This window comes from Myotis myotis, unplaced genomic scaffold (assembly GCF_014108235.1).
Source record: "Myotis myotis isolate mMyoMyo1 unplaced genomic scaffold, mMyoMyo1.p scaffold_m19_p_3, whole genome shotgun sequence".
NCBI lineage: Eukaryota > Metazoa > Chordata > Mammalia > Chiroptera > Vespertilionidae > Myotis > Myotis myotis.
The window spans coordinates 176995007-177021701 of NW_023416335.1; the positions used below are offsets into that span (position 1 = coordinate 176995007).

The 26695-nt window shown below is 39.1% G+C and overlaps 2 protein-coding genes across 3 annotated transcripts in view; one reads left to right on the forward strand and one right to left on the reverse strand.

Moving 5' to 3' along the window:
* LOC118650702 (pre-mRNA-processing factor 6-like) overlaps window positions 1–23971 on the forward strand; it is a 29806-nt gene extending 5835 nt beyond the window's left edge. The window contains 4 exon segments of the mRNA XM_036299019.1: window positions 9514–9712; window positions 10563–11334; window positions 11337–11927; window positions 23325–23971. Coding sequence (XP_036154912.1) covers window positions 9514–9712; window positions 10563–11334; window positions 11337–11927; window positions 23325–23971 — 2209 coding nt within the window.
* CCDC91 (coiled-coil domain containing 91) overlaps window positions 1–24049 on the reverse strand; it is a 280530-nt gene extending 256481 nt beyond the window's left edge. The window contains exon 1 of one of the 2 annotated variants that reach the window (XM_036299629.1): window positions 23915–24049. The gene's annotated coding sequence lies outside the window, so the exon portion shown is untranslated. Of the gene's footprint in view, window positions 1–23124; window positions 23208–23914 lie in introns of those variants that run through there. The other variant, XM_036299630.1, reaches the window with a different exon arrangement.
* Window positions 24050–26695: the final 2646 nt, after the last annotated feature.

The following is a 26695-nucleotide window of genomic DNA, read 5'->3' on the forward strand; positions in this document are numbered from 1 at the left end:
ATGGCTATAGGCAATGTGGATAATGGTGTGGAAGTAGAAGAGGCTAGTTTTAGAAAAGTGCTACAGACAAATATAATCCAAATGAAAGCTACTGAGGGAATACGACTAAGGGCAAGGATAACTAAAGGATTTCACTAATTTCTAGCTTAAGCAAGCACATGGAAAAGCCAGTTTGGGGAGAAGAAATGAGGCATAAAATGAAGGAGATGAAATATAAAATTATTAGTTTAAGCTTAGGCAATATAAACACATTTAGTGTGAGTTTTATTAAACAAAGACCAAATGGGAAAGGTCCAATAGGAAGTTGACCAGAAAGAGCTCTTTCTAAAAGATAGGTGGTAAGACTATAAGGTTAGGATAAACATATTTAGAAATCATCAATATACCTACAGCAATTAAAAAAATTAGGCCAAGCAAAATAAAAAATAAATATGCATGAGTTCCTACTGGTATAAACAATTAAATAAATGAATTAAATAAAACAGAGTGGGGAGAATAAATAAATTTTCTATGCAAAAGAATTCCAAATAATATATAGATACTCTACCCTCAAGGAGGTGAAACTACCCCCTCTTAAGTGTGGGTTGCATATAGTGCCTTCCTTCCAAAAAGTATAATATGGAAAGGAGGGGGGCAGAGAAAAATAACCTCAAAGCAGAAGAACCCCACAAAATCCACCTCAGCCAAAGGATCAAAGTCAATGTCAACAGTAAGTCATTTTGTTAGTATGTCCCCTTGATATGATGTGATGAAAATGTTACTTCACCTCTGAGGTCTTCCCCCCAAAAAACCATAACTCCATCCTAAAAAAGAAAAACATCAGACCAAACCCAATTAAGAGACAACAGATAAACACCTAACCAGTATTCCTCAAAATAAATGATCAAAGTCATCAAAAATGCATGAAGTTTAAAAAACTGTCACAGCCAATAGGTACATTAAGGACATAGACCACTAAATGTAATCTGATATCCTATATGAGAGTCTAAAATAAAATAAATTTTTTGAAAGTAAATAAAAGCTATGGGAATCTGAAAAAAGTGGGGACTTTATTTAACAACTAGTGGCCCGGTGCACAAAATTCATGCATGGGGAGGGGGGTTGTCCCTCAGCCCAGCCTGCACCCTCTCCTATCTGGGACCCCTTGGGGGATGTCCCTCTCGCAATCCAGGACTGCTGGCTCCTAACCACTCACCTGATTGCCCCTAACCACTCTACCCGCTGGCCTTCTCACCCCCAACTGCCCCTCCCCCTGCCGGCCTGCTAACCCCCAACTGCCCCCCCTGCCAACCTGATCACTCCCAACTGCCCCCCCTGCCGGTCTGCTTGCCCCCAACTGGCCCCCCCCGCCAGCCTGCTTGCCCCCAATTGCCCCTCCCCCCGCCAGTATGATCACTCCCAACTCTCCTCCCCTCCTGGCCTGATCACCCCTAACCACCTCTGCCTTGGCCCCGCCACCATGGCTTTGTCCAAAGGATGTCCAGAAGGTCTCCCAGAAGGTCTCCCAGCCTAATTAGCATATTACCCTTTTATTAGTATAGATTATATATAGACATTGGTATATTAATTTTAACAAATATTCCATACTAATATAAAATAATAATAATAATAATAGAAAAACTGAATGTGGGGTACTATACTATCATGAGAATTTTTTTATTACTCTAAAACTATTCTAAACAATAAAGTTCTTTTTTAAATTACGTCAAAACGTAAAATAAAGAAAACCATTACTATTCAAGGGATAGATAGAAGAAAATATCATCAGTAAACAAAACTTAGAAGAAGTTACCATAAATGTAGAAAGATAGAATGATGCCCTAGAAATCATAAAAGTGTATAAGGATGAAAATAGGTGTAATATAATAGATGTCAAGAAGATAAGGAATAAATAGAAACCACTAGATTTAGGAGGTCAGTGAAAAAATAAATGAAAAGTTCAGTGAAGCTTCAAGGATGGAAGATAAATTGCAGGGGTTTATGATGCCTTATGAGCCATAATTTTATGATTCTCTCCAGCACAAATCTCTTAAAAGATTCTCCTACTTTCAAGTCTATTGAAATTTTTCCCTCTTCCTTGAATTCAAATCAATTTAGTTGCTAAAACCTAATTCCTACTGAATATTCTTTCACAGTGTAAAGTATTAGATACATCAGATAGCATACTTTCACCCGGAAGTAACAGATAATCCCCAAAGCAAACTGGCTTAAACAGTAAGGAAATATATAACCACGATCTAATATAACAAGAAGTCAACGGCAGAGCAGGCTCTAAAAGCACTACAAATCAGAGTTTCAGAAATTCTCTGTAATTCCTTGGATGTGACCTTCTATGTGTAGCTTCTTCCACAGGCTGGAAGCATGATCAAGTTAGTTTGAGATTGTGATCTGCTCATATTTGAACCTGTCAGTAGAAAAGAAGAAAACTGCTATGTTTCACTTAGACTTACCAGAATCAATCCTTAATCTAGGAATGAGGACACTTTTCTCTGAGTCCCATGAAGGATTAAATACCTGAACAAAACAGGTTCTGTTAGAAAAGTAGATAGAAGAGTAATGCCAATAGGTAATCAACAGTAGCCAACACAGGAGTTCCTTATTTGAATGTTTTCCTAAATTGGAGAAGATTTAAAAATTATTTTAATACAATAAAGAAGAGGCGTGAACAAAATAAGGGTCAATTTCCTTCATCAAATAACGAAGTACAACCTCAGAGATGATCAGTGCTGTTTTACAGGTCGAGAGAGAAACTGTGGTATAAAATTGTAAGGTTATCCCTCAAATTTATATCACATAAATTAAATATATTTGGTATTTTAAAACCAGAACCCTATTATACGGACTTTCATGGTGAGCTGAAAGAGGCACACTGGTGTGCCGTAAGAATTTTTAAAACATGCAATACCAAACTCTTTTCCCTTAGACTGACAACAACCAACCCAATAGCCATCCGATGTGAATGAAATAAAAATTATACCTATTGTTTGTGTCAGACTGGCAAAAAATATATAATTTTTTGGTGTGCCGCACAATTTTGGTAATTAGTTTTTGTGTGCCATGAGATGAAAAAGGTTGAATATTGATGCTCTCAATTTTCATTTTGCTGGGGATGAGATGGTAAGAGATGCCAACATGGTGGAAAGGACATTGGATTTGGAGTCCGGTCACTGTGCTCCGTTACTAACTCTCCCCCTAAATTGCAGCTGGACACCTAAACCTATCTAGGTTTCAGTTCCCCTTTCTATTAAATTAGAAAGTTCGGAAAGGTAATCTTCAGGTCTTCTTTCTGATTAATTCCTAATTATAAATAATATTAATTCATGAATTAGAAGATTTAAGCAGACTTTAGAGTTGTAATTCTGGGCTAGCCAAATCCTAAAGATACCTTCTAAGACTACAAGCTGACATTTTTCCTACAAAACTTAACTTTCACAAAAAACTTCACTGTAGCCAGAAATGTAAATAGCATAATGTTATAACTTCTAAAATAACTCAACAATTTAATTCAATTTCTTTTTAAACCCAAATTCATTATTAAAAGGTTTCAGTGTACCTACAGAAGCAAACCCTTACTGTTGGACAAGGGAACGGAAAATGACAGAAACTAACCACTTTGAAATGCAATTAAAGACAAGATTTCTAACCACTAAGCCTAAATGAGGAAGAAGATGAAAACTGCTGGAATTCAAGCATCATCAGACATGGAAATTTCTACATAGAGTATAAAATAGAAGCAGGGGAAATATCCCCCAAAAGTAAAACCAGTACATTAGGCCTAGAAGAAATGAAATCTAAATGTCTCATGAACTTTTCTTAAAACTGTTTATTTACACAATATTGATAGCAATCATTTCCAAAAACAGGTTGGTGAGAGTAAGAAACAGAAGAGGACATCATTATAGTGCCCTTTTGCGAATCCCAAATTAATGGATTTTTGGCAAACCAGACACAAATCATATGGGAAGACTCTGGATAAAACCCCCCATCACTTTAGCCAACAGCATTATGATCTGGAGTTGGTTCTTCTCAAAATTATTAATAATGAAAAATACTTACACAGGATACACATGATTGCCAGGAAAAAAAAATGCACTTCTTTGAAACAGTTTTTAAAACAACAAACCACCCGCAGAAACCACATGGGCACAAAATGAAACGATTCTGGTCACTGAGCTGTGGAGCATTTAAGCGCTCCCCAAGTGAAAGACTCAGCTTAGGCTCTATTTCTGGGACAAGCAGAACATCCATGACAATACCTGATTGGAAATTACCAAGAAAACAGTGCAAACATACATCCACTGCCTGAGTTTCAAGAGAAATAATTTTCCCAAGGAGAGCCTTATAGTTTTGAGACTAATGTGTTTTAAAAGTTTCTTTTTCTCACAGTAAGACTCTAAATAAAGCTTAACACCTCTCAAAATAAAAGAAATTTCACTAAAAGTACTTAACATTATAGTATTAACGACATATAAGTTAAAACCTCCTGGAATTGTCAATTTAAAATCCAAAACTCCCCACTCTCAGTAGCAGCATCATTAATATATAAAGATACTCTATGAAATCACTTAATAATTCCCTACCGAAATAGTATTATTTCACAAGATAAGCTTCAAAAGAGGAAGTAATAAATATAAAGAAAGGAATACTACTCAAGAGACAGACAAAAGGAAAAGGGAGGAGAGGGGTGGCATATAGTTGCACTGGAACGCTAGAAGCTGAGCTGGGTACATTATAAAAAGATAAAGAGGCTACAAAAAAGAAAACCAAATGAAACCAGAGTCAAATACAGTCTAGCACACAGCATTGCCTAGGGGAAAATGCAAAAACTACATAGGTACTACATATATTAACAGAAAACTTATCTTGACCATCAGCATCACAAAAAAAATAAAAAAATAAAACACCTACCCATTAATTTAAATGAGTGGAAAAATATATATATATTTTTTTTTGCTATGGCCTATACCAGTATTATATTGTCTCTAAAACACATAAAAAGAATATAATAAAAACTCAGCAGCCTGTAAGAGCTACATGTTTAGATATATCTACACACATGCTCTTCACCACGCTTTCAATTTCCTGACACAATACCATAAAAATTGGTAATTCCTCCTCTCCCCCCACTATGGCTCTATGTAAGGTTCTGACTTTTCCCTTAGATAGGGTGGCAAAGCTCAACCTGTCAAAGCTTGCATAACCTTGAAGAACACATATAATTTCCAGAAGGAAGAGAGAAAAAAATGGAAAAAAAGATGGGCTTCCAAGAGAAAGAATTTTAATTGTGTAAGTATATCTACACTTCTTGTCCTTTAGAGATGATGTTACTGGTGCTATTTGTCACCATATGCATGGAGCCTAAAAAGACCAAAGCATTGGAGCTATCCAAATGCAACTGTAGCTATCTTGTAAACCAGCGATATTCAACCATTTTCATCTCATAAACTAATTACTAAAATTCTGTGGCACACCAAAAAATACATTATATTTTTTGCCAATCTGACAACAAAAATATAGGTACAATTTTGGTTCATTAACATCAGATAGCTATTGTTGTGTTGGCTGTTGTCATGTTTTGACAACCTAAGGGAAAAGAGATCATGCCCCTGACTAAATAGTCAGGTATCGCAAGTTTTAAAATTTCTTGCAGCACATCAGTTGAAAATCACTGCTCTATAGTTTCAATACAATGAAAAGGATAATAATATCAAGGATGGAACGCCTTGGGACTGTCACCAAGTCAGAAAGAATAAGATCTGAAGAAAAATCAGATTAGATTAATTTCAGAAAATGAATAGGAAACAGTATAATTATAATGAGGACCTCTAATTAACCAAACAGCATAAAATCCATACACCAAAATTCTTCATATTAAGGTAAAATAACTGTTTTTTTAAAAATATATTTTATTGATTTTTTACAGAGAGGAAGGGAGAGGGATAGAGAGTGAGAAACAACGATGAGAGAGAAACATCAATCTGCAACCTCCTGCACACCCCCTACTGGGGGATGTGCCCGCAACCAAGGTACATGCCCTTGACCGTAATCGAACCTGGGACCCCTCAGTCCGCAGGCCGACACTCTATCCACTGAGCCAAACCTGTTAGGGCATAACTGTGTTTTTTTTTTAATAGCTGCTGAGTACAATGATCTATTATGGATACAGAAATGAAAATGTCTAGTTTCTCAAGGTTTACTAAGAGCAGGAAGTGACGTGTATAAGAAATAGGAAACTACCATAAAACATAGTGCATATTCCAAGTATGTATTGAATTTTATGTCAAGATTTAATGACAAGAGAAGAAAGTTATAAAGTATACTTTGTGAAGTATAAAGTAGAATAAGTAAAAAACAAAGTGCTCATTTCCTAAATATCACCAATAGTTTAATCACAGATATCTTCACTACCACACTCCTACAGCATCCATAATCTTCTGCACTGTGGTTACTTCAAAGTAAAGTATGGTAAAGGATAGAGAAAACTTTAAACTACAGTATTCAGATAGCATTCTGCTTCCAATCAAAATGGAGATAGAGAGACCAGATTTAACCTCCCAACTAAAATAAATAAAAACCTGAACAAAATATATGAAACAATAGTTTTCAGATACTGGATAACAAGCAGCACAGAATTATAATTCCTGAGAGGAAGGAAACGAACAAGATAAGCATTAAAACTGCCCAATTTACAACCTGGAGTCAGTTCATAGGCCACAGCACATAGTGGAAGAACCCAAGCAAAACTCGCCTCGCACTGATTTGAGGGGAGCGAGCTAAAAGTTTGAGAGGCAGCTAATACTGGCAGCATCAGGAATTTGAGAAAGAGACTATACTGAGTGAGAATTCCAGAGATAGAAAGATTTGTTCAAGTCTGGGCTGAGAACTAACATGTACAAACATGAGAGAAAGCTACATAAGGCCAGGAAAAGAAAGACCATGTGAGTAGAGAAATAACATCTGGCACTCACACACAGTTGGTAATAGTTTGTGTACCTAACATTCAGAATGGATAACCCTTCTAATACACAGAGCATTCAGCTGAATCTTTGGAAGGGTATCTCCTTAGTAATGGGGCTAAATTAGACCTATGACAAAAGAATATTTTGGATCCACATTAACAAATCTTAAAAATACTCCTCAAAATAACCCAACTGATTCCAAGTAACATAACTGAGAAACAAAACCAAATGCAACCCTATTTGAAATAACACAAAATTCAGAAACCAACAAGCAAAAATACAAAATATATTAATCCAATCAAATTGTAAAAGGCATAAAGAAAATCAGGACAATATGACCTATAATATAATCAGGAGACTATTATTCAACAGAAACATAGAAATGAAAGAGATGATGGAATTCACAAACAAGGATATGAAAACAGCTATCATAAAGGTTTCATATGTTGAAGAAGGTAGAAAAAATAAGCATAATAATGAGAGAGATATAAGATCTGAAAAAGATTCAAATGGAACTTCCAAAAAACATCTTTAAAAAAATAAAACTAATACATAGGATAAGGTTAACAATAGATTGTTAAACACTGCAGATGAAAAAAACATGAAGTTAAAAAATTGAAATAGCAATTATTCAAAATAAATGGATGTAATTGGAGGCACAGGAAAAAAAGGAGGGGGGTGGAAAAATGTTTGAAGAAATATAATTGAAAATTGTCTAAATTTCATAAAAAATGTAAGCCCAGAGATCCAGAAATCTAAAAAACAGCCAAGTAATATAAACATAAGGAAGTTACCAATGCATATCATATGCTATTGTTGGAAATGGATAAAAAGTGTTTAAATAAGCCAGAAAAAAAGGACACATTACACGCAAAAGAAATAAAATAAGAATGAAAACAAACTACTTGTCAAAAACCATGTAAGCCAGAAAACAATGGAGAGGTATATTCAAAGAACTGAAAGGTCAAGAAAATATGGCAGCATACAATTCTTTGCCCAGAGAAAATAACTTTCAACCTGAAAAGGAAATAAAGATATTTTTCCAAACAAAAACTGAGAGTACTCTTTGCCAGCAGACCTACACTAAAAGAAATATTAAAGAAAGTTCTTCAGGGAGAAGAGAAATAAAATCAGAAAGATTTTTGGATCTGCATAAAAAAAATCAGGAGTGCCAGAAATGGTAAATATATGAATAAATATAAAAATTGTAAAGATAACTGACTACATAAAGCAAAAGTAATAACAAACATTGTGAACTTTATAGAAAATATAGAAGTAAACTAAATCATATCAGTACCACAAATGGTAAGAGAGGAAATGAAAATATAATGCTGTAAAGTTCTTACACTATATATGAAATAGAATATTATTTAAAAGTAGGCTAATAAATTCAAAATATATATAGTAAACCCTAGAACAGAGATCCTCAAACTTTTTAAACAGGGGGCCAGTTCACTGTCCCTCAGACATTCCACACATGCACACTGCGAGCCCGGGACAAGTCGGCTGCTAAGCAGGACAGGCAAAAACACCCGGCGGGCCGGATAAATGTTTTCGGCGGGCTGCATGTGGCCCGCGGGCCGTAGTTTGAGGACCCCTGCCCTAGAACAATAAAATGATTAAATAATTAGCAAAAATATACTCTTGGGAAACCAAGAGTTGGCATAAAATGAAATCATTTAAAGGGGGGGGAGGGGGGAAGGGAACCAAAAAACTTCAAACCTAACACTAAATAGGAAAAAATGGAAAACAAATAGCAAAATGATATATTTAAACCCAACCATCTTAAAAAGAACATTAAATACAGATGACCTAAACAACCAAATTAAAAAGCAGAAATAATTAGACTGAATAAGAAGGTAGGAGAAAAAAATAACCATGATGATGAGAGATGTCAAAGATATGAAAAGGATTCATTTTGACTATGAAAACAAAAAAACCATAAAAATAAAGAGCTGAAAAAGTTACACATACAAACACTAATCAAAAGAAAGCTGAAGTGACTGTATTAGTATTAGAAAAGTTAGATTTCAGATCAAACAATATTACTAGAATGAAGGAGAAATTTCATAATGATAAAGAAATCAATATATCAAGCCAACACAACAATTCTAAACATATATGCATCTATAACCATACCTAGAGATTTCAACACTCCTCTCTAAGTGATAAAATAAGTAGAAATAAAATCAGTAAATATTAGAAGACTTGATCAATATAGCAATCAACTGTGTCTAATTAATATTTCTGAAAAAATGCTACTAATAGGTGCTGATTAGGCATTTTTTCAAGTGTACACAGAACATTTAAAGATGGACAATATTCTGAGCCATTAAACAAGTCTTAAGTTTTAAAAACTTAACAAAAAGTATCTTCTCTAAGCACAGAAGAAACATATTAATAATCAATGAAAGAAATCTAGAAATTCCTTCAAAAACCTGAAAATTAACACACTTCTAAATAACCCATTATAAATCACAAGAAAATTATTGGGTATTTTGAAATAAATTTCATTGAAAATACAACATATCAGGTCCTTCCCATATGCAACTAGGCCCAGCAGAGACAGCCACAAACTGTGGATCGCTTGTAGCTTCCAACAGGTTGCCAAGGGCCAGGCAAAGAAAGCAACTGAATCTGACTTACACCACAAAACCCCCAAAAGACCTGAAACCAACCCCAAGTGGCCAGCTTCAGACAACATTGGAGCAGAGTCCAACAAGCTTCACAAACAGCTTATCCAAAGAGAAAGTGTAGCAGGCACTAAACATTACAAACGCCACATTTTTCTTCTTTATCTTTTTCGTTTCCTGTATTACTTATTTCCTATTTTTCTTTTATATTTCTTTATCTCTTTCCTTTTCTCAATCTATACTCTTTTTTCTTTTCTTAATCTTTTTCCCATTTTTCTTTTCCTAGTATTTACTTTTCTTTCTTTCCTTTGATATTCTTTTTTCCTGTATTCTTTTATTATTCTCTATTTCATTTTTCTTTTCGTATTTGTTTTGTTGTTATTTTTTTTGTTAGTGGTGGAGATTTTTTGTTTCATTTTGTTTTGTTTTGTATTGTTTTGTCAGCACCTGCACAACAGCTTGCACAATATGGTAGGAGTTATGCCTCAAGTCAGCCAGCCTAAGGGTTGATCCTACCCATGAATGGGCCAACAGCAATCAAGACCCAATTACAATAGGAAGACCCATATAAGCCACACAACAGACATTCCTAGAGCATCAAGCTCAGTAGATCAAGGAGACCACACCACTGGGTCCCACAGAACACCTACTATACTAGTATAAGGCCACACCAAGAAAACTGGGAATCATAGCATTTCTATCTAATACTTAAAAACAAACACAAAGAGACAGCTACAATTGGGATACAAATAAGGCCCAAATGAAAAACAGAAGGAATATCTACAAAAAGAGGTAAATGAAATGGAGGCAATCAATTTATCAGATATAAAGTTTAATATAATAGTTACTAGGATGCTCAAATAACTTAGTATTACAAAGAATTTAAGTGAGAACTACAACATCATGAAAAAGGACACAGAAGCCATGAATTAGAACCAGTTGAAAATGAACAATACCATGACGTGAGTAGTGGATCCAGGATGCCCAGGAGTGTGACAAGGCAGGCAGTGTGGCCACCTGCCAGGCGGTCATGCGAGCTGTGATTGGCATTGGGATCGAGGAGGAGGACCGGAAGCACACCTGGATGGAAGACGCCGACAGTTGTGTGGCCCACAATGCCCTGGAGTGTGCACGAGCCATCTATGCCTACGCGCTGCAGGTGTTCCCTAGCAAGAAGAGGGTGTGGCTGTGAGCCGCCTACTTTGAGAAGAACCATGGCACCAGGGAGTCCCTGGAAGCGCTTCTGCAGAGGGCCGTGGCCCATTGCCCCAAAGCGGAGGTGCTGTGGCTCATGGGTGCCAAGTCCAAGTGGCTGGCAGGCGATGTGCCTGCGGCAAGGAGCATCCTGGCTCTGGCCTTCCAGGCTAACGCCAACAGTGAGGAGATCTGGCTGGCGGCCGTGAAGCTGGAATCGGAGAACGAGTATGAACGGGCCCGGCAGCTGCTGGCCAAGGCTCGGAGCAGCGCACCCACTGCCCGGGTGTTCATGAAGTCTGCGAAGCTGGAATGGGTGCTGGGGAACACTGAGGCCGCCCAGGAGCTGTGCGAGGAGGGCCTGAAGCACTACGAGGACTTCCCCAAGCTGTGGATGATGAAGGGGCAGATCGAGGAGCAGGAGGAGCAGACGGACAAGGCTCGAGAGGCCTATAGCCAGGGGCTGAAGAAATGTCCCGGCTCCACAGCCCTGTGGCTTTTGCTTTCCTGGCTGGAGAAGAAGATCGGGCAGCTGACCCGAGCTCGGGCCACTTGGAAAAGTCTCGCCTGAAGAACCCAAAGAACCCCGGGCTGTGGTTGGAGTCCGTGAGGCTGGAGTACTGTGCGGGGCTAAAGAACATCACCAACACGCTCATGGCCAAGGCGCTGCAGGAGTGCCCCAGCTCCGGTGTCCTGTGGTCTGAAGCCATCTTCCTGGAGGCCAGGCCCCAGAGGAAGACCAAGAGTGTCGATGCCCTGAAGAAATGTGAGCACGACCCCCATGTGCTCCTGGCCGTGGCCAAGCTGTTCTGGAGGGAGCGGAAGATCACCAAGGCCAGGGAGTGGTTCCACCGCACCGTGAAGATCGACTCAGACCTGGGGGACGCCTGGGCCCGCTTCTACAAGTTTGAGCTGCAGCACAGCACAAAGGAGCAGCGGGAGGAGGTGAGGAGGTGCTACGAGAACCTGGAGCCACGGCACCGGGAGCTGTGGTGCGCCGTGTCCAAGGACATCGCCAACTGGCAGAGGAAGATCGGGGAGATCTTCATGCTGGTGCAGCCCCCATCAAGAACACCTTTTGGCTGGGCAGTCCCTCTGGGCCGGGTCTTGGGGCGGGTGGGCGAGTGTGCCTGCCTGCCATGTGAGAATGGGGGGAGGAGCCCAAGCAGTTTCTGCTCTGGAATTAAAGTTTTTCTAGGTAAAAAAAAGAAAAAAAAGAAAAAGAAAACATGACCCACATATATGCTGTCTACAAGAGACCAACCTTAGAACAAAAGATTCACACAAGTTGAAAGCAAAGGGATGAAAGAAAAATATTCCATGCAAATGCAAATAACAACAAAAAGTCGGGGTAATAATACTTATATCTAACAAAATAGACTTTAAAACAAAGGCCACAGTAAGAGACAAAGCTTCACTATATAATACTAAAGGGATTGATCCAACAAGAGAATATAACCCTGGTAAACATATATGTACCCAAAACAGGAGCACCTAAATATGTTAAAAAAAAAAAAAAAAAAAAAGACTCTTGGTGGACTTTAAGGGAGAGATTGACATCAACACAGTCACAGCAGGGCAATTAAACACCCCACTGTCATCACTGGATAGATCTTCCAGACAAGAAATCAAGAAGGAAACAACAACTTTAAACGACACACTAGATCAGAAACATTTAATTGATATTTACAGAATATTTCATCTCAAAGTAGCAGAATATACATTCTTCTCAAATTCACATGGAATACTCTCAAAGATAGGCCACATTAAGACATAAAATAAGTCTTAAGAAATTCAAGACGATTGAAATCACATCAAACATCTTCTTGAACCACAATGCCATGAAACCAGAAATCAACTACAATAAAAAATTTAAAAACATTCAAACACATGGAAGCTAAACATGTTATTAAACAGAGAATGGGTTACCAATGAGATCAAGGAAGAAATCAAAAATTACCTGGAAGCAAATTAAAATGAACACACAACAATCCAAAATCTATGGGACACAGTGAAATCAGTCCTGAGAGGGGATCAATTGGGTAAAAAAGGGGGATATCTATAATACTTTCAACAACAAAGACGAATTTAAAAATAAAAAAATTAAAATCTCAATAAACAATCTAACCCTACATGTTAGAGAACTATAAAAAGAAACTAGTGGCCTGGCGCATGAAATTGAGCACATTAATTAGAGGAAATATTTTAATACTGCTATTTGCCCTTTCTCTATAATAGAAGTGTCAGAGATAAAAGAAAATTAGTAAAATGTATATGAAAATCTTTCTCCTGTCAGAGTCTGGGGCACACCACAGGACCCAGAGTCAATTCCTTGTCCACCCACATGCGCCTCAAAATTGCGCAAGACCCAGACCTGGCTGCCCCCCTCCACTGGGCTAGATCCAGACCGGGCTGGTCCCACCCTTGTCAAGCCCCACCGGGCGAGGGGGTGCAGCCTCGGGTCCCATGGCCCAGCACCAGGGCGTGGGGATGTGGCTTGAGGTCCCCCTGCCTGGCACCAGGGTAGGGGGCATGGCCTGAGGACCCCCGTCAAGCCCTGCCGGGCAGGGGGCGCAGCCTGAGGTACCCCGTCAAACCCTGCTGGATGAGGGTGTGGTCTGAGGTCCCCCAGCCTGGCGTGAGGGTGAGGGGCATGGCCTGAGGTCCCCTGTCAGGCCCCATGGGGGGGGGGGGGGGGCGGCGCAGCCTCAAGTCCCTGCTGATTGCTCATTAAGGCTCCGTCCGAAAACTCGGCCTCCACTGTGGGCGCAGCCATCTTGTGTTATGGAAACCCCGCCTCTGCTGTGAACGCTGCCATTGTTGTGGTCAAGTGATGGTCAATTTGCATATTCCCTCTTTATTATATAGGATGAGTAATGGAAAGGAACTGCCCGTTTGAGACCTGGATCACATCTTCAACACTTGTCACTAGTGCTGTCTCCTCCTCTAAAATGATGGGAATAGAAAGCACATTAAGGCAAACAGTCCAGATGATGGGCACTGTTTGAAAGTAAGGCCAGAGGAAAGATTCTTAGTCAGAATGACAGTTGCTACCAAAATCAAAAGGGAGAGAGGTTGAGAATTAGAGGGAAAAGATAAGCAGTATGTAAAGTGCCTCAAGATGTATAATGCAGCTAATTTTAAAACAGGGTGTCCAAAAGATCAAACATAAGAAGAAAGAAGTGAGAACAGAGCATAAATTCACCAAATTAGAAAACCAAGGACCCTAGAATAGGAGGGGAAGGAAGTAATAGGAAAACAACAAGATAGCCTTAGATGACAAGTGAAATAGGGGATATAACTGTACCAGGCTTTAAAGCTCTCTACAGTAGGTTTAGGCTGTCTAAACTGGGGGAAGTTAGCAGCACATCCAAATTATAATCATCTTTCTGCATAGTAAATATTTGTCTTACTTAAGAAGTTTCTGTCATGCCTTTGTCCCCTTCCCAACAGCCTTATATTTTCAGATTTTTACACAACAGAATAATTACATATTGTTTTGAACAAAAAGGGCATTAACCCAGCCTGTCCAGGATTGACTTCAGCATGCCCATGCTTAACTTCTCACTATGCTATTGGTAATCTATCCCTAGAGCTCCTAGAGTCCCTTAATAATCAGGCTCAAACTTACATTTCCACCTCATATTCTGTCTCTTCTAGCCATTCTGAAAAGTTTGCCATTTTTTTCTATCTTTCTTTATTTCTTTTATTGATTTAAGAGAGATAGGAAGAGGGCAAAAGAGATAGAAACATCAACGATGAGACAGAATCATTGATCCGCTGCCTCCTGCAACACCCCCTACTGGAGATAAAGCCCGCAACCCAGGCATGTGCCCTTGACTGGAATCCAACCCGGGACCCTTCAGTCCACAGGCCAGTGTTCTATCCATTGAGCAAAACCGGCTAGTGTGCCATTCTTTTTTTACATAGAACAACAGTTCATTAATAAACACTTATATTGATTGACTGTCTTCGACTTCACAAATATAAGGAAAAAAAGTTACAAGAGACATACCTGTAACTATAAATATGATTATGTAGTCAGTTCAAAATTGTTATTTCAGAAAATTTCCTAAAAAGTTTTTGAGAGCTACATACAATTCAAATATGCACAAACTCAGTTGATGTGCAAAATACTTCTGCACTAAGATATTAAAAGTATGCAATGAATTGAGGACTTCAATATTCCTAGGCAATTTAATTTGAAACATATACATATGGAAAAATGGATGTGTTTTTATATATACATACTAGAGGCCCGGTGCACGAATTCGTGCATAGGTGGGGTTCCTTGCCTTGGCTGGCGATCCATCTCACCCTGTCCCAATCGGGGCCCATGGGCTAGGGGTTGGGGGGGTAGGGGGGGGGCGCAGTGGCAGGAGGTTGGCCGGCTGCGGGAGGTTGGCTGTAGGACCACACTGATGACCAAGGAGCAGCTCCTGCATTGAGCGTCTGCCCCCTGGTGGTCAGTGCGCATCATAGCGACCGGTCGACCAGTCCTAATGGTCGCTTAGGCTTTTACTAGTGTATATATATATATATATATATATATATATAGATATTCAAGTATGTGTCCTATTCTGTGCTAAAACCTGTTGTCACTATCACAATACTACCATCTACATCATTTTTGCATGTTCCTCGGTAATATATTCAGAACTTAATCCGGGCCATAATTTTCTTATCATGAGAGAAAGGAATATGCACTTGGATAACCTGAAGCAACGGTAGTAATATGAACAAAAGTGTAATTCTCCTAAGTGTTGGTTCCTTCACTATCATTACAATAGACTCCAATGCTTATGTTAGCTTCATGATATTCTGAAAGGCCAAAACGAATCTTTTAAAATTCAAGTAGCATTCTGTTTACATCCTTTACAAAGACTTACTCTCTCAACATTCGCATACACACCAGAAGTCATCAATAAATTCGTTTCAGTTTCATACATAAACAATAATTATATTAGCATCGCTCTGACCAACTGCCCACTTTATTTTAAGAATAGATAAGAATATTTAACTACATAAAAGAATGCTGTAGTTCATACACACACAAACATATGCCCCATCTTCTCCACATTTATAACCAATTAGTGGTGTTTTGTTTAATTGTTGTGGTTGCCTTCTCCTAAAAAGTTGAAAATTAGCTACAACTCATTACACATAAACTTCCAAAAAAATGGCACAACTTTCTTAACTAGAATAACTTAGTTCTGTGCTATTTTTGAGATACAACATATATTTTCCTTCAATTATTGAAGACATGTTAAAGTAACTGGATTATAAGAGGAAGGAGTTTTTGCTCTGCTTAGACAATTACTCTATATTTCCTAGGCCTGAGAACCAATAAAGAATTGCTATATAATACAACATCAGAGACACAGAGTAAAAAGTCTACTGAGAGTTGAGAGGGGGGAAAAAAAAGCTCAGAAATTATTCCCATGATTCCAGACCTCAGCATTGCTACACAATCACAATGGAAAGAATGTGTGGTAATTAACCAGCTTTAAATGCTGAAAATATCCAATCATTCTTTTTCCCTACAAATGTTTTATAAAAGGGGAAATCCTACAGGCTTCATGATTACTTCTTCAGTTTACTTTTTGAAAAATTAAAACAAACTAAGTACTGAGTTATGCTGTCATGGGTTTCTCCACTCTTTTTTTATTTAAGCAATACCTTATTTAAATGGTATCTACGCAGATAGGATTTCATTTTTCATATTCATTAGCATCTTAGCTTTCAACAAGGATAATGGGAACATAATCTAAAATGAGACTGTGGCAAAAATAAAAGGTTAAAGAACAACAGCTATACAGTACCTAAGTCTTATTGAATACATTTAAGCCAAAAGCTTATATTTATCATTAATCATTATAAACTGATGTTATATGTCAATATACTTTGTAATATAGATTGCTGTTTGAGTGCATCTATGACTAATCTAATTCTGTGGCCTTAGCCTTGATTTTTAGCGTTTTTACTATAAATCCCACTTATCCTAGGACTCAGCATCTTAAGCATTTTATTCTGTATCCCCCTTCTCTATAGTAATTTCTTTACAAGTTGCCTTTAGGATACTGTCAGGAATTAAACCAATGTTAAGACGACCATATACTTTTTTAAGGCTTAGAAGTCCTAAGACCTGCAGTGAGCAAGCTAGAAACTAAGGAGAATAGATGCTGTAGTGTCAGGTTGCATCTGAGAGCCTGAGAACCAGAAAACCTGGTGGTATAAGTCCCAATCCAAATACAGAAGAGCAATGCCCCGGCTCAGGCCATTAGGCAGAAGTTCCCTCTTGCTCAGCTTTTTTGTTCTATTCAGATCTTCAATTGATTGGATGAGGACCACATTAGAGAGAGCAATATGTTTTACGCAATTCACTAATTTAAACTTTAATCAGGAAACAACCTCACAGACACACTCAGAATGCAGTTTGATCAAATATATGGGCATCTCATGGCCCAGTCAAGGTGACACATAAATTTAATCAACACAAGTTCAACCCTCATCAACTGGGCACCCAAATTCATCTTCTTAAACCATACTTAAACTCCAGATGAGAACAATTAGGAGATCATAATTCTGCTTAACACGATACAACCATCCTGTGTACAACTGCAAACTTACTAACCCCTTCCCCAGAAGAGGAGGTAAAGTCCTTGAATGTTTATTCTTCTCTTTGATATCCCAGAATTTACATACTATCATGTAAATTTACTAATATTTAAAACTAAGTGCATGATATACACTTAATATGTTTTTTACATGGTAAGGGCATGAGAGAAAAGTATCATTTTAAATATGTATATAGCCATATATACATGTTATATATGCATATATATGTGTGTGTTTATATACACACACAAACACAAAAATATATTTATAACGAAATGAGGAAATACTCATGACAATAGAGTCCTTATTCCTATAACTGGTAACACAGTTATAGCTGGTATTTATAGCTACCTTCTCCCATTACCCATTTTGTATTCCTTCATTCTTCAACAAGTGCTTCAGATGGTTATGATTCTTTACCTGGTGAGGTGACCCAAACTTCATTCCTGAAGGATCTGGGTTATCAGTAATCTCCTTGAATAGTGTTGCAGTTTTCCACTGACTTTAATCAAAGGGCACAGTATTACTAAGAGATGCCCGATGGGATCTCCTGTATTTCAGACAAACTCTTCCTTATCTCCATTGTGGAATAGCAGTCCAATATCCCCTTGTAGTGAGGATCAATCACCTCAGCCAACATAATAATTCCTGTCTTTGCATGTTGATTCAGAGACATGAGAAGTCCAAAACTGATGGACAGCTGTCTTAACTGCCAAAAAATGGAATCATTGTTGTGTCTCCTATGGAAGCATTACTTCCTTTGGAATTAAGACCTCTAGCCTAGCAGAGCATAAGGTCATGGAAACAGGAACCAAAAGTTTTGCTAGCGAGTCACTGGAGGTAATAGTGAATGGTGCTGTTTCCATTTCTACCCCTTGATTCCTAGGCCTGTGAATCTTGCCTATAAGAGAAACAGCACCATATATTGAATACTAATTAAGAGCATATACAACCTTCTGGAGAACCTTGTCCCAGTCCTGCAAGGTACTGACACCTCACTGGCACTGTAACTTAATCTTCAAAAGACCATTCCACCATTCTATCACACCAGCTGCTTCAGGATGGTAGGAAACATGGTAAGACTAGTACATTCCATGAGTATGACCCCACTGCTCATTTTTTCGCTGTGAAGTGAGTTCCTTGATCAGAAGCAATGCTGTGTGGAAGGAATAAAATGGCAGTGGGTACGGCATACTGTGAGCCCACAGATGGTAGTTTTGGCAGAAGCACTGCATGTGAGGAAGACAAATTCATATCCAAAATATGTGTCTACTTCAGTAAGAACAAATAGCTGCAACTCTTCCCATGATGGTAGCAGTCCAATGTAATCAACCTGCCTCCAGGTAGCTGGCTGATGACCTGAGGGAATGGTGCCATTGAGGGATTTAGTGTTAGTCACTGCTGCTGGCAGATTAGGCATTCAGCAGTGGGCACAGCCAGGCAGGTTTTGATGAGCTGAAGTCTATGTTGCTGAGTGTTTCTGTAACCTCCATCCCTGACAGCATGGCCACGTTTTTCATGAGCCCACTGGGCATTGACAGGTATGGCTGGGGAAAGAGTCTGTCTGATACCCAGTCATCCTCTCTACTTGATTATTAAAATACTACTCTGATGCAGTTACCCTGTGGAAGCATTACTCCCTTTGGAATTAAGACCTCTTACTTTGATGAGCATTCACATGGAACACCGATATCTTCACTTTTTGTCCCATTCAGAGAGGTCTGCCTGCATACCTCTTACTCAGATGTCCTTGTCACCAATTTTCCAATCATGTTCCTCCCATATGCACTATGGGAGTCCCAGAAGAAGAGAGAGGGAAGAGGATAAAAAGAATATTTCAAAAATATTTGAAGAAATATTTGCCAAAACCTTCCCAAAGTTTACTTCCCAATGTGTACTTCCCGAAGTATGTACACACACACAACTTCAACAAATGTACTCTGGTATGTTTCTTAAAGTGAGAAACAAAGTATATGCTAATTAAAGAATCAGATCCAGCCTTATGATTACCAATTCACCACTGTGAACTATGTGCTTAATTATTTTGCTCAGATGAAAGTAACTATGATAATATCCATGGCCCTTCTATGTGAGAAGAAAAATAACCATCCAAAATTTTTATTTATATGTTATTTCACTTTGTTCAAAAGATTTTCTACTTATATATACTGGAATTATACAATAAAACAACATTTTGCAATCTGAGCAGACTCTGAGTGATCACAACACTTCTAATCAATCATATGGGAGTCATCTTTTATGTTCATTATTGTGACACTGAGAATCTGAGAATAATAATCTTGTGGCATTATTTTTTTCTCCTATTGATAACAAAAGAAGCAAGAGCAATAACACCCAGCTTTGGATATACAGAAAATCAACTCAGTATGCCAATGAAGATAACGTCTCATAAAAAAAAAAAAGGTTGCCGAAACCGGTTTGGCTCAGTGGATAGAGCGTCGGCCTGGGGACTGAAAGGTCCCAGGTTCGATTCCGGTCAAGGGCATGTACCTGGGTTGCGGGCACATCCCCAGTAGGAGATGTGCAGGAGGCAGCTGATCGATGTTTCTCTCTCATCGATGTTTCTAACTCTCTATCTCTCTCCCTTCCTCTCTGTAAAAAATCAATAAAATATATTTAAAAAAAAAAAAAGGTTCTTGCAACCAAAGGTACTATACAACTATTCTTAACATGGTAACTGAAACAAATCACATATACTAAATAAGCAAGTGACATTTAAAAAACCATTCACTTTAAGCAAAACTGGTCCTAAAAAGAAGTTAACAAAATGTCTCTTCTCATAACAGACAAGAGAAGAAACTTAAATTAACTAATGCCTCATGAAACCCAGTTATTAAACAGTTTCCCCATTCAGCAGAATAGAACACAAGTATTCATTTCAACTTGTCTTCCGATTCAGGGTGGCCCATTTAATGCCATTCAGCTTTTGCAAGCTTATTTTCCATTTTTCATACCCAATTTAGGCAAACTATAAATAAAAAGTATAAACTCTTTATAAGCTGTCTTTATTAAATTCGTAATTTAATTTAAATGATGAAATTTAAACTCATCTTTAATCACAATATTTTACTGATGTCTAAGCATGTAATTTTTTAGTAATATTCAGGTAAGCCTCTGTCTATCACCGAAGCATATTCATAGATTAAGGGATCTTGCATAATACTGCAGCCCTATCTTTAGTTCAATTGCAAAAGTTCTGAATTCCCATAAAACCAAAGCATCTTGAAATGATCATGTAGATCTTCTTTTACCACAAGATTGGACACAACATAAAAGGCAATTTGGTTGGCCTCTCCATTATCTAGGCCTACTTTTGGTAAGAGATGCACATGGTCTATGTTTGTAGGGCTGGCAAAGGGGGGAAAAAAGTCAATCTTCTCTGAACAGCAGGAAAAAGTGATTTCACACTTTATAAGAGAGTAGTTATTTCATTCATATAGTCAGTCTACTTAACTATTGTGTGTTGGACTGTACTATGTTAATACTAAAGTGGGCATACCTGTCTAAGGAAAACAGTTTTACTAGGATTATAACATGTTACACTTTAAAACAGCTAACACTATCACTGATCTTCATCTACTAAACCTGTAATTTAAAAAATGCTTCTCATTTCAAAATTAAAAAAAAAAAAAAACTGTTGTGTCCTCTGCTATTGACAGTAAATGTATCCATAATTCTTTAAGTAGGATTCTATGGCATATAGCCAACAAGACTCTTTGTACATTTATTAGGGATATGACAGGAAAGGGACAGGTTACAGGTCAAGAAGGGTCTACACCAGTGATGGCAAACCTTTTGAGCTCGGCGTGTCAGCTCGGGGCTCTCCTATGGCACAGAACCCTAACTTAACTCTGGTGCCATATCACATATAGAAATTTTTTGATATTTGCAACCATAGTAAAACAAAGACTTATATTTTTGATATTTATTTTATATATTTAAATGCCATTTAACAAAGAAAAATCAACCAAAAAAATGAGTTCGCATGTCACCTCTGACACACATGTCATAGGTTCACAATCACTGGTCTACACTAACTTAAAATTAAAAATATAAAAGGACATAAACCTGGGTAAACATTTTAGCAATAACTGATATTGTCTCATATTTATTCATTAATTTGCTTAACGATAAAATTTTGCTTAATGGTAAAGAAGTCATTTAACTATTCCAGACTCTAAATCTGTAAAATAAACTAAAGTCTAAGGAACTCTGACTTTCTGAAATTCTAGGATTCTACCTTAACATGATGCCAAAAAAAAGTCAATGATACTGACTATCGCATTTTTCTCCAAAATCTATCACAATAAATTGCCTGGGAGACAAATTCCAAGAACATCAAATGAAACAAGGAGGCAATCTTTAAAAATTTGAAGAAAATTGCATACACTAAGAGAAAAGCCACATTTCAAAGAATCAATTAAAAAAATATTATCAGAGTTACACATAAAGATTAAATGTTCATTTGAGTGGGGAAAACATATATTGATACAAAGAGTTAATGTAAAGAGAAGTGCCTTTTTAAAGTTCTCATTATTGGGACAGCAAAATGACAAAATTTGATGAGCTTTCAAGAAGCCAAAAGTCACAAGGAACAGGTTGAGCATTGTGATTATGAGCTATATTTTGGAAACAACTTACCTAAACACTCCCCTCCCAATTTACTATTGGAAAAGGTCTTGTCCACCCCAATGCACTCCCACCCCAACCTCTGCTATCAAAAGACAATAAACCTTCAAATAGCTTTTTTTATTCATAACAATCCTATATACAAATCTTACATCTACAGCTAGAGATACAAGATAAAATGTCTATTAGGCAAATTCCTATTTGTCCATTTAAGCTACAACCAGCTAAATAAATTTGTAACCAGCTTTCTTCTTTTTTTACTGTCCCCGCCCCGCCCCCAACAAAGGTGCTGTTCCCTCTGTGATGACTCTCTGCACTTTCTTTTTGCCTGGCATTAAGTATACTAAAATGATTAAAGAAAACAAAAAAACTCTCAGGTTTTGAACTGATCAATTCAATGAGATACATTTTTTATTTAATAAATGTTAAGAGATAACTTGTAACTTTCATCACTTTTGTTTTTTTTATGATTATTCCATTTGGCTTTGCTAAGTAACCAGTTCACAATAAGATATCCCTGCCCACAGAACTACCTCCTAGCCTGCCCGGAGGATACCAAACTTTGTAAATCAGGGTAATTTTCTACCACACAATTTACTGACTAGCCACACAGGTACACTCTCCCTGGCATCACAGCCCTCTCCCCGCCCTCCGTCCCCCCCCCCCCCGCCCCCAATCTCCCATTTACCTAACAGGTACAGTAAAGCCCTAACCCTAACCCTCACTGCAACAGAAACTGCAGCAGAGGGCAAATGGGATGATTAGAAGTGCGGAGCTCTCCTATGGCACAGAACAAAGATAATTTATTGTCAGCCCCTGTCACCCCAGCGAACTACATATTCTGAGTATTTGGCCTTACATTGTTGGGTGAAATGTCAGTCCATCCCAGTGACAAGATAAAATGTCAGCCCACCCCCAATCACTCCATCACGGAACATGCAAACTATTTCCAAAAGCCACCATCCGACTACCTCTCTGCTATTTAAAGAGGACGGTGGCATAAATGTCTGTCCGGTTCAGACAGGGAGGGAAGGAAAAGAGTGGGAATTCTCAAGGGGCCGCTGAGTCACCTGCAGCTGCAGCCAGCACTTTACCCTCCAGGAAATCAGGCTCTGCCCCAGCGCTCGCCAGGGAGCAAGTGAGAGTAGCTACAGCAGCAGCAACATCATCATCATCCCATCAAAAAGACACTCCGTGAGCTTTTAATAGAGCTGCCACTCCTTCAAGTGAAGCCCAAAATAGACTCTATGTCCCGAGTTCTCCTCCGCAGTGCAAAACAGGGGCAGCCGGAAGCATCATCTTTACTGCGGGGAAAGGGGGCGCACGCATGGGAACGGAGGATGCCTCGCCAATTGGCAACGTACTGCCTCCTGCCTGAACCCCGAAAAGTGCCGCTTTTATTGCAACACGTGGCTGCAGGACGGAGCAGACCTTTGGCCCCGTGGACTTGGCCAAGTCGAAGGGGAAACAGACGCCAGGAGCGCCCGGTGGAAACACGACAAGGACCAGCCCCGTTCGGTGGGAGTTTCCGTGACACCATCATCACGTGTACGTGTGCTTAGACTGTCGAAAGCGTCGGCCTCGGGAGTGTGCAGGGGCCAGGACCCGCCGGCGACGGCCAGCGCAGGTGGGCGCTCCCTGCGCGGGGAGGGGGGCGGGGCCGGCTGCCAGCCCAGCGGGCACGCCCCCCGGTCACCTCCACCTCCGGGGGCGAGGCCGGGGCGGGAGGCGGCGGCAGCCCGGCGAGCTCCCGGCCCGGTGGGGCGTTCCCTGCCCGCGCCCAGGCCGCCTCCGGGCGCACCGCCGCCTCACGCGGCCCGGGTTCCCGGACCCAGACCCAGAAGGCGAGCGTCCATTTACCTGCTCCCGCTCCCGCTCCCGCTCGCCGCCGCCGCCGCGCTGCTCAGCACGCCGTGAGGTGAGCCACCCCCCAGCACACAGACGCGCACGTGCACACCCGGGGGACGACCCCGGACCCGTCGGTGTGACCTCGGCCCCAGCCACACACGTTGGGGGAGCCCACACACCACCCGGCTTGGAACACCTCTGCCCCCGGAAGTTGATTTCCTCCAAGGCCCGCCCAACGCTGCGCGCGTCACTCACGCCAGCATGAGAGTCACGTGGTCCCAGACTGAGGCTGAGCACCAGGTACCGGGTACCGTGCTCTCAGCCCAGGCACTCGTGGCTTCAGTGGTCCGCAGGGGGTTGCTGTCTAAAAGGGGGTGATTCAGGAGCTGCTTCCTGTTAGTTAACTGCCTAAGTGGCAGGCCCTGTTTCTATGCCTAATCCATGCAAATAAAATCATCCCCAGAATGACGCCCGCGCCCATATGGGATTGTCCTTGGGAAGAGTCAGGCCTAATCTTTTCACCACCGGCAAGCAGAGCTCAATAAAAATTGCAACTGAGCTAAGTGGGTGACACGGAGTTACGTGCTCAAGAAACAGTTGACTGGACAGCTGCGCCATCTCATCTCTGAATATCTGAACTCTCAACCTAGGGGATGCACCTAAGCCAAGAGCCTCTTCAGACCAATACTATGTGACTTCAAAGCAATCTGCTCTATAATTACTTCTTGTCCTCAACTCCAGAACACAGCAATTCATACATGCCATCTCTGTTTCAGAGACTGTGTATTTTCAGCTGCTAAGCTACGCTCTTTTTTCTAAACCTCCAGGCAAATAGTTTCTCCAGGAGAAAGAGAATGACATAACTGATAAGACTTTTATTTGAAAGAAAGCATGGTTATATAGATTTATGGTCTATTTCAGATTGTCAGTAGCTGTCAGAAACAGTCAACTAGCAGGCCACTTGTGAAAGATTCTTCCATTTTGACATGGGAGGGATCTGGAGAACATTCCTTGAACCATTTTTTTTATTGAGTACATACTATATGCCAGCCCTGAGCCAGGTTGTGGCAATCCCAGAGTGAACAGTATCCACTCAAGATCTCTGCTTTCTGGAGTTTAAAGTCTATTGAGAAAGAAAGACAAGTTACTTGGGAACTTTGAACATACTAGTAAGTCTCTGGAATATTCACATTAATTGTATACCAGGCATTCTTTAACATTTTGGGGAACAGTATTTTCTCATCTTTACATAGAACAAATCTGGCCAAACCAGTAATAATCTCTGCTATGTACTGGCATATGTCAAAAAGAAATCCTATAATCCTCCAGTGGCAGGCTCAAGTGGTTAGTGAGCAGTTTCAATGTTGAACACAAATGTCACCTCTTCTATACCCCTTTTCCTTCCCACCTCCTATTTTGTGTACATAGCAAACAGATTTCTATTACAGGAAATATTCTGCTTTCTTACACATATATGTTTACCCGTCTACTAGACCACCAAGTCAAAGACCACTTCTCATTTCTATATACAGCAATCTACTTCTTATTTGTATTTGGATATCCAGTAGTCTAGCACAGTGTCTAGTGGTTAGAAGAAAGGTATACAATAAATGCTTTTAAACTGAGTACAATCACGTTTATATTATTATGTGTCCCCAATCACTTTCTGCCGGAAACTTCAGATGAGTTTCTGGGTGTTTCCACTAACATATCTACATGTTCATTTTGTCCCACCTAATCCAATATTAAGTATTATTAAACAGATTTATTATAATAGTAAAAGATAATATTTACCAAGCATTTGCTATGAGCCAGGCATTAGCACATAAATCCATTATCTAATTTGTCACTACCATAATTCTCAAAAATAAGTATATAAATATATTCACTTGTTTAGATGAGGATACAAACATAAGGGAGAGTAATTTGACCAAAGGGCAAGCAGGATTCAAAGCCAAGTCTGCCCGACAGGTTTGTTTATTCACTATAACACACTCCCTCTGCTTTTCCCATCACTTGTTTATCAGTGCATTCAAATCCTGCCAACTCCATGAAGTCTTCCTCCCCTCCCCACAATAATCTGTGCCTTTTTTTATTGAATGTACAATTCAATTGTTTTAATATAGTCACAGAGTCCTGCAACTATCACAACAATCAATTTTAGAATATTTTCATCACCCCAAAATGAAACCTTATATACTTTGTCAGCCACCCCCATTCCTCTTATCCTCTACTTCATTCCTAGGCAACCAATAATCCACTTTATATCAAGGTAGAGTTGCGTATTCTGGATATTTCATGTGAAGGGAATTATACAATACTAGTGGCCCAGTGCACAGATTCATGCACACTGAAAGGAAATTAATTAGAAGAAATATGTTAATATGGCTATTCACCCTTTCTCTATAATAGAAGTGTTAGAGATAAGAGAAAATTAGTAAAACGTATATGAAAATAATATATAAATTGATTAATAAACAATAACAACATGATATAACAATAAAGACATAATATAAAAACAAAAATGACATCAAAACAAAAACATGATATAAAAACAAAACAATGATATAAAAACAACATTGATAAAAACAATGACTAATAAATTGATTAAACTTATTCTAATATCTCCTTGTATACCACATTAAGAGTAAAAACACTTTCAGAGTGCCTGACTAATTTCTGTTGTGATGAAGTATTTACACAACTTTAACTTTAACGTCATATGCTCTTCGAACTCAAGAGAAAGCAACATATAATTGACCATGTCTGAAAATGTGTTCAGGTAGGAATATT